A 12,269-nucleotide genomic window follows, 5' to 3' on the forward strand; every position below is an offset into this window, starting at 1 on the left:
TAGGCTATTCATAATTTAATATTTTGTGTATTTATTAACCCAGAATAAGGCTGCACTATTTGAATCCTGAGAGAAGGAGCTAAAGTTGAAGTTAACTTTGGAGCACTTTACAGGGCTGCCATCGTGTGTCCTCGGAGTCCAAGTTGATGGTACGACAGCATGAAAAGGAAAATAGAACATGTCAAGACTATTTATTTTGATGGTTGTGTTAAAAAACAGGAGACGTGTTCGGTCTTTGCTGTAGCATCTCTTAGATCGTGAGTAGTCACTGTGAACAGAGCATTTATAAGTGCACTACATTTATTACCCCCAAGACACAGCCCTGCTCAAGCCCAGCTGGATGCTACAGCCAGGAGCCACCGTGACCTTCTGGCCTCTGACGGTAAGTGTTTCAAATGACCTGGCCTGGCGATTTGTTACTGTATGGTATCATATCAGGACTCTTCTCTAGCAGAGATGGAGGCTTTCATATTACTTTCAGATGAAGATATAAGAAGAAAAATCTTTAAGTAAAATAAATGATTCGATTACAAACATTAGCATGCAATTTACATGCAGCTGAAATTCAAAATATCAGAAGTTTCACACTTGAGGTAGACCTATCTGATCTTGTGTCCCATTAATTACATCAGTGGAAATGTGCAATCAGTGCCTGGGGGTGTTCTTAGCTGTCAGTCACAGTGCTGGACTCTTAAGAATTATTTCCAAGAATTTGAATTAGTCTTTACCTTTTTAAAGGCACCTCTTAGGGAGGGAGTGATTAGAAAAACTAACTCACCCAAGGGTCCACAGTGGCACAGCAAGGATTCCAATCCCCATCCTTTACCCCTGGGTGTTCCTGCCTCTCTTCAACTTCTAGAACACCTTGTCTAGAAACCTCAATTCCAGTTAAAATAAGAAATTGACATTTGTAATAAAAATAATTTATTTTTATCAATAAGTAGTTAAATCATATAAATAGCAAACATAATGCCTTCATTGGCACAAAAATAGAGGCAGAAAGATGTGACACTTAAGTGCATGGCTCACGGGAATATAATCATTAACAACTCCCATCATTTATACTGAATCAGTAGTTAATAAATGACATGGAAATAAGCACATTTGATTCTCTCATTACATAGCAACAGCTATAACCAGTATATTTACTAAATGAAAAATTATTCTGAATAGTGATAATAGCAGACATACATATGACAAAGTATTCTGGCTTTACAGTACTGTTAAGACACTTGTGTTTTATTCACCTTATCTTACTGACAAGCAGAATTTTAAATAATGCACATATGGTAGTTGATTCCAAGAGCTCATTACCACCCTAATTTATGGCAAAATTTGTGCAAAAGTAATTCTATACAATTCTACATTATATAACTTAGTAATCATGTCCTTTTATTTATGTACATACTATACATCATATATATCATCATGGAAAAAAAATACACCTTATATACAGATGGAACATAAGTAACTGCCAAGTATGGGCCAAAAGTAGCACATATCATTAAGGTTCAGATTTCACATTCTTTTCACCTTAAAAGGCACTACTGGGTCCAAATACAGATTTATTTTAACCGTGTGCAGTAGACAGGCCCTGCCAAGTGAAAGTACCTGGTTTTACAGGAACCTGCTGCTGCTCCTGCCTCAGCTGCTCCGCCATGAATCGTTTCAGCGTTTCTGAGGTGCCCGGGCGGAGCCAGGGCTCAGTTGCTACAGAGTTCGATCCGTCGTCACCCATGTGCTTCATGATGTCATCAGGGTCAACCAGTGAACTCTCATCATCTAATGGAGGCAAGAGAGACATGACTCAGGTAACACGGGCGGCAGGCAGGTCATGTGAACAGAAGTCTCCTGTAGTCTAACCCATTAGAGCTCTGCGCTTCTCTGCAGTACTGTGTTCTACACTGTCCTGTTTTGTTCAGACCTCCTCCTTTTAGAGGTAGGAGAGCAAACCCAGGAACAGAAACAAAAAACGATCAACTGACCAAGGTGACTCCATGGTACTGGTAGCAGCACCCAAGGATAGCAGAGGAGATGGCACCAAATGTTGACTGTAGAAGTGTCAGCAGTCTTACTCTGTGTCACCTGAGGGATGCCATGCAAAACTTTGTTTTTAATTTAGCAAGGTTTTGGAAATATTCCTAGCCTACTGAATATAACACTGCTTTGAGGAAATAAGGTCATTTTAGGAAAGCATTAGACAGGGGATGAAATTACATCCATTCTTATACCTTATCTAAGAAGTTGTGTTTACTCCATTAAGAGATATAGCTCTTATGTTGCATTCTTTTAACTGGTTATACTCAACTTCTATATCTGTATTTTACTTATTAGATAATAATAATAGGAAAATCTGTCTTCCTGCCCTGTGATGTCAATTTCTTTATTTATTTACTTTTTTAAATTACATCTCCTGGTCTGTGAAAGATTACCTCAGTAAAGGGACATATGCACTCAATGTAATGAGTAATCAATCCACATCGTACCAAAAAGCTCCTGTTTGAAAGGACAATGTTAAAAAAAAAAAAAAAAAGTTTAGAAGTTGAAAGCCTTCTGAAAAAGAGGAGAGTCTTCAAATGGTCTATTTTCTCTCAAGTATATATCCCTGTTAAATATTAATTCAATTTATTGGTTCTAAAAGAAATTGAGGAATAGGTAATTCTTAGTACAGATTAAAATGCCTTTTAGCCAAAAAGAAGGCATTCCTTTCCCACTGTCCACAGTTTTCCAGATATGATATGAATAGTACTGCTCTATCAGTTTACCATGTTTGCTGGTATTTGGTATGAAATTACCACCATCAGAATGCATGACAGCTTACTCCTAGAGACTGAGTATAGTTTTAAATTAACAAATATTAAAGATTGGATCTAAAAAAATCTTAAGAAAATTGCTATTAGAAAATTACTGTAATGTAGCTTAACACAATAAAGAGAATTGTCCAAATAGACCACTCTGCTATTTGCTAAAGCTAATTAATAAGGCTTATTACTATAATATTGTCACATTATCCTAATGACTAACAGCATCTCCATAAGGAAGATGGCCTAGGGCTGGCGGAGGAGCTCGTTAGTTGCCTGAGGAAGCATCCTGCCTGCCTGTGCTCAGTGATAAGCTTTAACCTGCTGTTCACCAAAGCAGTGAGAGACGGCAACGCCCAGCATGATGAGAAGACTATACTTTGACTTAAAGCAAAAAATATCTATTTTCTGTTTATATCTATGTACAGAAGCCCAAGTAACAAGGTAAAAAAGTTTTCTTTGTAGCACTACAGATTTATAATAGATGTGTCACACAAAGAACTCAAGGTTTTAAAGTTGACTTCTGATAATCTCTCACTTCAGCAGGGAAGCGAGATGCCAATACTGATCAACATTTTCCCTGCTGAAAGCAAAGCCTGGATATATTTAATACACAGAAACTTATCTGTTTAGAATCCACTCAAAAAAGGGTACCCCCTCTGGTAGAAAGAATCTGATGCAAAATTAATCCTTCGTCCTGGTTTTGCTGAATAGCTACTGTGTTCTAGGCCCTACAAGTCAAAGGCTTTCAAAACTCATTTCCTCTGTCCCTCAGCCATTAGTGAAAACTTCCATGAAGCAGGTTTAAGAGTTCTCACAGAATCTGCTGTTGGCTATTAAACTTGGCCATTTACCTGTATTAACAGGTTTATCCTGAAGTTCATTCAGTTTTCGCATTCGTTCCTCGTTTCTCATTCTAAGTTGATCGATATTTACACTGGATACAGATTTTAAAGAGAGACCATCTGGTGGTACGTTAGGATGACTGCTTTCCTGTAATTAAGAAAAGAGAACTTAAGAAACGATCATTAATGTGAAATATGTTCAGAATAAACCAGTGAGTCAAAACCTGTTCTTGCCCTTGGTAAATGTATAGTGTAATGAACAAAATAAAACAAATGAAAATCTATAGCATTTATATTCTAACTCCTGATGTTTATCCATGCAGGCTTAGATGAAGGGTTAGCATTTGTGATAACATATAAATGCTGCCAGACTGGATAAAGGTGGGGAATTATAAAACAAAAAAGGAAAAAAACTGCAACGTAGGGGCTAAGAATCAGTCCAGCTATAAAATCAAGACGGGAGGCTTCTGTCTTGTGGCGCAGTGGTTGAGAATCCGCCTGCCAATGCAGGGGACATGGGTTCGAGCCTTGGTCCAGGAAGATCCCACATGCCACGGAGCAACTATGCCCATGCACCACAACTACTGAGCCTGCGTTCTAGAACCCATGAGCCACAGCTGCTGAAGCCTGTGCACCTAGAGCCCATGCTCTGCAACAAGAGAAGCGTGTGCACCACAACGAAGAGTAGCCCCCGCTCACTGCAACTAGAGAAAGCCCATGTGCAGCAACGAAGATCCAATGCAGCCAAAAATAAAATATATTTTTTTAAAAATCAAGACAGGGTAGTACTGGCATAAGGATAGACATAGGTGAATGGAACAGAAGAGTCCAGAAATAAGCCCTTATACTTACGAGCAGAAAAGCCAATAAAATTCACTAGGGGAAAGAAGAGTCTTTTCAACAAATGGTACCAGAGTAACAATATCCACGTGTAAATAATGAATTTGGACCCCTATACCTCACAACATTTGCAAAAATTAGCTCAAAGTGGATTCACTGATGCAACTTTTAGAGCAAAAACTATAAAGCTCTTAGAAGTAAACACAGAAGTAACTTTCATGATCTTGGGTTAGGCAATGGTTTCTTAGATACGACACCAAAAGCACAAGCAAAAAAAGAAGATTGATAAGCTGTACCTCTGTCAAGATTAGAAGCTTCTGTGTTTTCGATGGACACCATCAAGAAAATATCTGCAAGTCATATATCTAATATAGGACTTGTATCCAGAATCTATAAAGAACTTAGGACTCAACAATAAAAAGACAACCTGATTTGAAAATGGGCAAAGGATTTGAATAGACCTGTCTCCAAAGAAGATCGACAAATGGCTAAGAAGCACAAGAAAGGATGTTCAACATCATTAATCAAGAAAATACAAATCAAACCCACAATGAAATATCACTTTACACTCGCTAACAAATGTTGGCCAGCCTGTAGAGAAACTGGAACCGTCATAGACTGTTGGTGGGAATGTAAAACGGTGCAGCCACTTTGGAAAACAAACAGTCTGGCAGTTCCTCAAAATGTTAAATGTAGTTAGTATGTAACCCAACAATTCTACTCTTAGGTATGTGTGTGTATACACACACACAAGCAAAAGAAATGAAAACATTATAAAATCTGTATGCAAATGTTAAAAGCAGCAGTACTCATAACAGAAAAAGTGTGAACAACCCAAATGTCCATCAGTTGTTGAATGGATAAACAATAGTGGAATATCCATACAATGAAATATTACTCAGCAATAAAAGGAATGTTACAGGTATGCTGTAACTCAGATGACCTTTTGAGTCCAATAACCTGCTCACGGTCATCCAGTATTTGGTGGTAGAGCCTAGGTTCAGACCAATGTCTACCTTATTCCAGAGCAAGTTCTCTCTTCATTGGACTATACCAATTTAGCATGGGTCAGAACCCAGACCTCTCATTCCTAAACTTGAAAAAAGAAAAGGACATATCATACATACAAAGTCGAGTCCTTTCAGTTTGTTCCTCCTGCGCTCCCTCGCAGAGGGCAGCTGTGATGGCAGAGGGAGGGCGTCATCCTCGATGGCAGGATATGTCTCGCCATACGCACCTAGAGGCCACACGGGGAGAAGCCTTAAACATCCACCATTTCACATGGTTTTCTTCAGAGCTAAACCAAGACTGTCTTTTAATAGCTTTATTAAGATGTTATTTAACATACAGTAAAATTCACCCACTATAAATGTTCACAGTTCAGTGATTTTTATAGAATTGTGCAATCACTACAAAGTTTTACAACATTTCTATCAGCTCAAAAAGTTCCCCTGTGCTCACTGGCAAAATCACTCCCTACTCCCACCTGCCAACCCCATGTGAACACTGATCTGCCTTCAGTCTGGAGATTTACCATTCCTGAGATTCCATATAAATGGAGTTATACAATGTAATATTTTGTGTCTGTCACTTTAGCATGTGTTTGAGGTTCATCTATGTTGTACCATGTATCAGTACAGTTGACCCTTGAACAACATGGTGATTAGGGATGCCGACCCCCTGTGCAGTTGAAAATCCACATACTGCTATCTGCCTCAAAAACAAAGGAAATGATACATGACTCACCCAAGGGCAGGAAGCTGAAACAGTGTGGACTGAATCAGGACTCAAACCCTACTTCTAAAGATTCCAAATACTGTGATCTCTAATCAAACACAGACATCCCCCACACTTAAGTTTAAAGATCTGTAAAATGGAAATACAGGTACTATATTTATTGAAAAAACTCTATTCAGTGGACCTATGTAGTTAAACCCATGTTGTTAAGGGTCAACTGTAGTTCTTTTCTGTTTGTTTTTTTGTTGTTTTTACTGCTGAGTAATACTATGCCATATGGATATCTCTCATTTTGCCTATGCACTCACCAGTTGATGGACATTTGAACTGTTTTTCGTTGGAGATTATTAATAATGTTACTATGAATGTTCATGTACATGTCTTTTTGTGGCCATATGTTTTCATCCCTTTGGGGTATATTCCCTAGGAGTGAAATTGCTGGGTGTTATGGTAACTATGTTTAGCATTTGGAGGAGGTAGAACCATTTCACATTGTAAGAAGGTTCTAGTGTGCCCACATCCTCACCAACACTTGGAATTGTCATTCTTTTGGATCACAGCCATTCAAAGTGGGCCAACAGCCTATTTGACCATGGAGTTGAATATATTACTTAAAACATTTAGAATTTTTTCCCCAACTTTATTTTGAAAAAATTAAAACTTAAGGGCTTCCCTGGTGGCGCAGTGGTTGAGAGTCCGCCTGCCGTTGCAGGGGACACAGGTTCATGCCCCGGTCTGGGAGGATCCCACATGCCACGGAGCGGCTGGGCCCATGAGCCATGGCTGCTGAGCCTGCGCGTCCAGAGCCTGTGCTCCGCAACGGGAGAGGCCACAACAGTGGGAGGCCCGCGTACCGCAAAAAAAAAAAAAATTTATTTGGCTGTGTCAGGTCTTAGCTGCAGCATGCAGGATCTTTCATTGTGGCACACAGGCTCAGCAGTTGTGGTGTGTGGGCTCTCTAGTTGTGGTGCACAGGCTCCAGAGCTGACAGGCTTAGTTATCCTGGGGCATGTGGGATCTTAGTTCCCCCACCAGGGATCAAACCCATGTCCCCTGTGCTGAAAGGCAGACTCTTAACCACTGGACCATCAGGGAAGTCCCATGGCCATTCTAATACGTATGTAGTGGTATCTCTTGTGTTAATTTGAATTTCCCTGATGACACATGATTTGCATTTCCCTGATGACAAATGATGTGGAGCACCTTTTCATATGCTTATTTGCCATCTGTCTGTCTGTGGTGAAGTGTCTGGATCTTTTGCCCATCTTTTAATTGGGTTGTTTCTTTTCTTGTTGAGTTTTAAGAGTTCTTTGTGTACTTTGGATAAGAGTCCTTTGTCAGATGTGTCTTCTGCAAATATTTTCTTCCAGTCTATGGTTTGTCTTATTCTCCTGATATTGTCGTTCACAGAGCACTGAAGTTTAATTTTAATGAAGTCCAGTTTATCTATTATTTCTCTCATAGATTGTGCTCTGGCATTGAATCTAAAAAGCCATTGCCATGCCCAAGTTCTTCTAGGTTTTCTCCAATGTTATCTTCTAGGAGTTTTATAGTTTTTGCATTTTACATTTAGGTCTATGGTCCTTTTTTTTTTTTTTTTTAATCTTTATTGGAGTATGGTTGATTTACAATGTTGTGATAGTTTCAGGTATACAGCAAAGTGAATCAGTTATATATATACATATATCCACTTTTTTTTTTAGATCCTTTTCCCATATAGGTCATTACAGAGTTCCCTGTGCTGTACAGCGGGTTATCTATTTTATATATAATAGTGTGTATATGTCAATCCCAGTCTCCCAATTTCTCTCTCCCCCTGCCCCACTTACCCCCTGGTAAAAGTTTGTTTTCTAAATCTGTGACTCTACTTCTGGTTTGTAAAAAAGTTCATTTGTACCCTTTTTTTTTTTTTTTGAGATTCCACATATAAGTGATATCATATGATATTTATCTTTCTCTGTCTGACTTCACTCAGTATGATGATCTTTAGGTCCATCCATGTTGCTGCAAATGGCATTATTTTGTTCTTTTTTATGGCTGAGTGATATTCCACTGTATCTGTATATATATACCACATCTTCTTCATCCGTTCCTCTGCTGATGGACATTTAGGTTGCTTCCATGTCCTGACTATTGTAAATACTGCTGCAGTGAAAACTGGAGTGTATGTATCTTTTTGAATTATGGTGTTCTCCGGGTATATGCCCAGGAGTGGGATTGCTGAGTCATTTGGTAGTTCTATGTTTAGTTTTTTAAGGAACCTCCATACTGTTCTCCATATTGGCTATACCAATTTACATTCCCACCAACAGTGTAGGAGGGTTCCCTTTTCTTCACACCCTCTCCACCATTCATTGTAGATTTTCTGACGATGCCTATTCTCACTGGTGTGAGGTGATACCTCATTGTAGTTTTGATTTGCATTTCTCTAATAATTAGTGATGCTGAGCATCTTTTCATGTGCTTTTTAGCCCTCTGTATGTCTTGGAGAAATGTCTATTTAGATCTTCCACCCAGTTTTTGATTGGGTTGTTTTTTGGATACTGAACTGCATGAGCTGTTTCTATATTCTGGAGATTAATCCCTTGTTGGTTGCTTCGTTTGCAAATATTTTCTCCCATTCTGTGGGTTGTCTTTTTGTTTTGTTTATGGTTTCCTTTGCTGTGCAAAGGCTTTTAAGTTTCAATTCCATTTGTTTATTTTTGTTTTTATTTTCATTACTCTAGGAGGTGGATCAAAAAAGATCTTGCTGTGATTTATGTCAAAGTGTTCTGCCTATGTTTTCCTCTGAGAGTTTTATTTTATTTTTTACATCTTTATTGGAGTATAATTGCTTTACAATGGTGTGTTAGTTTCTGCTTTATAACAAAGTGAATCAGCTATACATATACATATGTTCCCATATCTCTTTCCTATTGCGTCTCCCTCCCTTCCATCCTCCCTATCCCACCCCTCCAGGTGGTCCACTAAGAGTTTTACAGTGTCCAGTCTTAACATTTAGGTCCTTAATCCATTTTGAGTTTATTTTTGTGTATGGTGTTAGGGAGTGTTCTAATTTCATTCTTCTACACCTAGCTGTCCAGTTTTCCCACCACCACTTATTGAAGAGACTGTCTTTTCTCTATCACGTTGTTGCCTCCTCTGTCATAGATTAGGTGACCATATGTGCGTGGGTTTATCTCTAGGCTTTCCATCCTGTTTCATTGATCTATATTTCTGTTTTTGTGCCAGTACCATACTGTTCTTATTACTGTAGCTTTGTAGTATAGTCTGAAGTCAGGGAGCCTGATTCCTTTAGGTCTGTGGTCCATTTTGTTTTTTGTTTTTTGTTTTTTTTTTGCAGTACAGGGCCTCCCACTGCCGTGGCCTCCCCGGTGTGGAGCACAGGCTCCTGACGTGCAGGCTCAGCCACTTCACGGCTTGTGGGATCTTCCCGGACTGGGGCATGAACTCGCATCCCCTGCATCGGCAGGTGGACCCCCAACCACTGCGCCACCAGGGAAGCTCTGTGGTCCATTTTGAGTTGATTTTTTTGAAGGGTGGTAACGTCTGTGTCTAGATTCACTTTTTTGCATGTAGATGTCCAATCTTTTCTCTACTGTACTGCCTTTGTTCTTCTGTCAAAGAACAGTTAACTATACTTGTTTGGGTCTATTTCTAGGGTATTTATTCTGTTCCACTGATCTATTTGTCTGTTCTTTTGCCAATACCACACTGTCTTGATTACTGTAACTTTATAGAAAGTCAGTTCTCTGACTGTTCTTTCTTCTTCAGTATTCTGTTGGATATTCTGGGTATTTTGCCTCTCCATATAAACTTTAGAATCAGTTCGTTGATATACACAATATAACTTGCTGGGATTTTTACTGGGATTGCATTGAATCTACAGATCAAGTTGGGAAGAACTGACATCTTGACAATACTGAGTCTCCCAATCCATGAACATGGAATATTTCCCCATTTATTTAGTTATTTTATTTCTTTGATGAGAGTTCTGTAGTTGTCCTTATATAGATCTTGTACATGTTTTGTAAGATTTTCATCTAAATGTTTCTTTTGGGGGGGTGCTAATGTAAATGATATTGCATTTAAATTTCAAATTCTACTTGTTCATTGCTGGTATATTGGAAAATGATTGACTTGTGTATTAACCTGGTATTCTGCAAGCTTGCTATAACTGCTTATTAATATTGGGGGGGGGGTTTCTGGTGGTGGGGGATTGATTCTTTCACATTTCCTACAATCATGTCATCTGTGCACAAAGGCAGTATTATTTATCCTTTCCCAATCTGTGTACCTTTTATTTCCTTTTCTTGCCTTACTGAATTAGCTAGGACTTCCATAATGACGTTGAGGAGTGGTAAGAGGGGACATCTTCACCTTGTTTCTTATCTTAGCAGAAAAGTTGCTAGTGTCTCATCACTAAATGCTAGCTGGTTTTTTGTTGATGTTCTCTAGGAAGTTGAGGAAGTCCCCCTCTAAGTTTGCTGACAATTATCATGAATAAGGTGTTGGATTTTGTTTAATCCTTCTGCATCTATTGATAATGATGATAATGAAGATTTTTTTCTTTAGCCTGTTAAAGCAATGAATTATATTTGAATGAATTATACTGAATGTAACCCAGTTTTGCATAACTGGTATAAATCCTACTTAGTCGTGGTGTATAATTCTCTTTATACATTGTTGGATTCGATTTGCTACTGATCTACAGTTTTCTTATGATGTCTTTGTCTGGTTTGGGTATTAGAGTAATGCTGGCCACAGAGAATGAGTTAGGAGTATTCCATCTATTTCTATCTTCTAGAAGAGGCTGTAGAGAATTGGTATAAGTCTTCAATAAATGTTTGGTAGAATTCACCACTGAACCCATCTGGACCTGGTGTTTTCTGTTTTGGAAGGTTATTAATTATTGATTCAATTTCTTTTTTTATTGTTATTACAGTCAATTTGGGGCTTTTTCCTAGCTTTATTGAGATATAATTAATTGACATACTGTGTGAGTTTAAGGAGCACAATGTGAGGATTGTGAAATGTTTACCACAATAAGGCTAGTTTACACATCCTTCACCTCACATGATTACCACTTTTTTGTTATTATTGTTATGGTAAGAGCATTAAAGTTCTACTCTCATAACAACTTTCAAGTATAAAATACAGTATTATTAACTATAGTTGCCATGCTGTCCATTATATCCCCAGATATTCAACTTATAAATGAAAGTTTGTACTCTTTGACCAACATTTCTCCACTTCCCCCACCTCTCAATTTCTTTAAAAGATGTAGGCCTATTCAAATTGTATTTGGCAGATTGTGACTTCTCAAAAAAAAAAAAAGAAAGCATTCACACTACCAGCCTTACCCACACTCATCAGAACAGTGGCAACAGTCATGACTAGGGGCTGCTTGTGGTGACCATTAATCAAGACAGACTGCATATCTTTGGTCTAGTATAAGGTCTATGTAATGAAATATTCCGAGCCACTGTCTTGAGTGCCCCAGACTGTCTTCATTATTAGCAGGAACTGGTCACATTTCCCTGACGTCTAATGAGCTATCTTCCCATCCCTATTTCCTACTGATTTCTCTATCTTTACTCACTCTCCACACTATGACTTCCTTGCAAAAGAAAAACTCATTAGAAAAGAAAAAACTGAGAAAGAAATATAGGCTAGTTTGGAACGTTGATCACTTGAAAATATAAAGTAATTGACATGAAATAAAACTAACATGTAGAAGGGAGAATTCCCTGATGGCCCTAGGATAGCAGAAATGCTTATGTTCAGAGTACACAACTATAAGTGTCTATTACAGTACATGTACCTTCACATATCTTCTCAAGACTAAGTTATATTCTTATGGCTTGTTAAAATTAAAATATTTATTAAGATAACTGTGAAGTCACATGCACTTGTAAGCAGTAAGGGAGACCCCTTGTACAGTTTGCCTCGTTCCCCACAACGGTAGCATTCTGTACAGCAGGAGCAACAGCCTCACACCCAAGACACTGATACTGATAAAATCCTCCAATCTTATTCAGATTTC

The 12,269-nt window shown here is 38.4% G+C and overlaps 1 protein-coding gene across 4 annotated transcripts in view; it reads right to left on the reverse strand.

Moving 5' to 3' along the window:
- Window positions 1–410: 410 nt before the first annotated feature.
- Window positions 411–12,269, reverse strand: part of CSPP1 (centrosome and spindle pole associated protein 1) — a 107,586-nt gene continuing 95,727 nt past the window's right edge. For 3 of the 4 annotated variants that reach the window (XM_079902345.1, XM_079902344.1, XM_079902342.1), the window contains 3 exons: window positions 5,614–5,723; window positions 3,656–3,794; window positions 411–1,782 (listed from right to left, as the gene is read on the reverse strand). In XM_079902345.1, the coding sequence (XP_079758471.1) occupies window positions 1,571–1,782; window positions 3,656–3,794; window positions 5,614–5,723 (461 nt within the window). In that variant the 3' untranslated portion in view covers window positions 411–1,570. Of the gene's footprint in view, window positions 1,783–3,655; window positions 3,795–5,609; window positions 5,724–12,269 lie in introns of those variants that run through there. The other variant, XM_079902343.1, reaches the window with a different exon arrangement.

This window comes from Stenella coeruleoalba, assembly GCF_951394435.1.
Source record: "Stenella coeruleoalba genome assembly, chromosome: 17".
Classification (NCBI taxonomy): domain Eukaryota; kingdom Metazoa; phylum Chordata; class Mammalia; order Artiodactyla; family Delphinidae; genus Stenella; species Stenella coeruleoalba.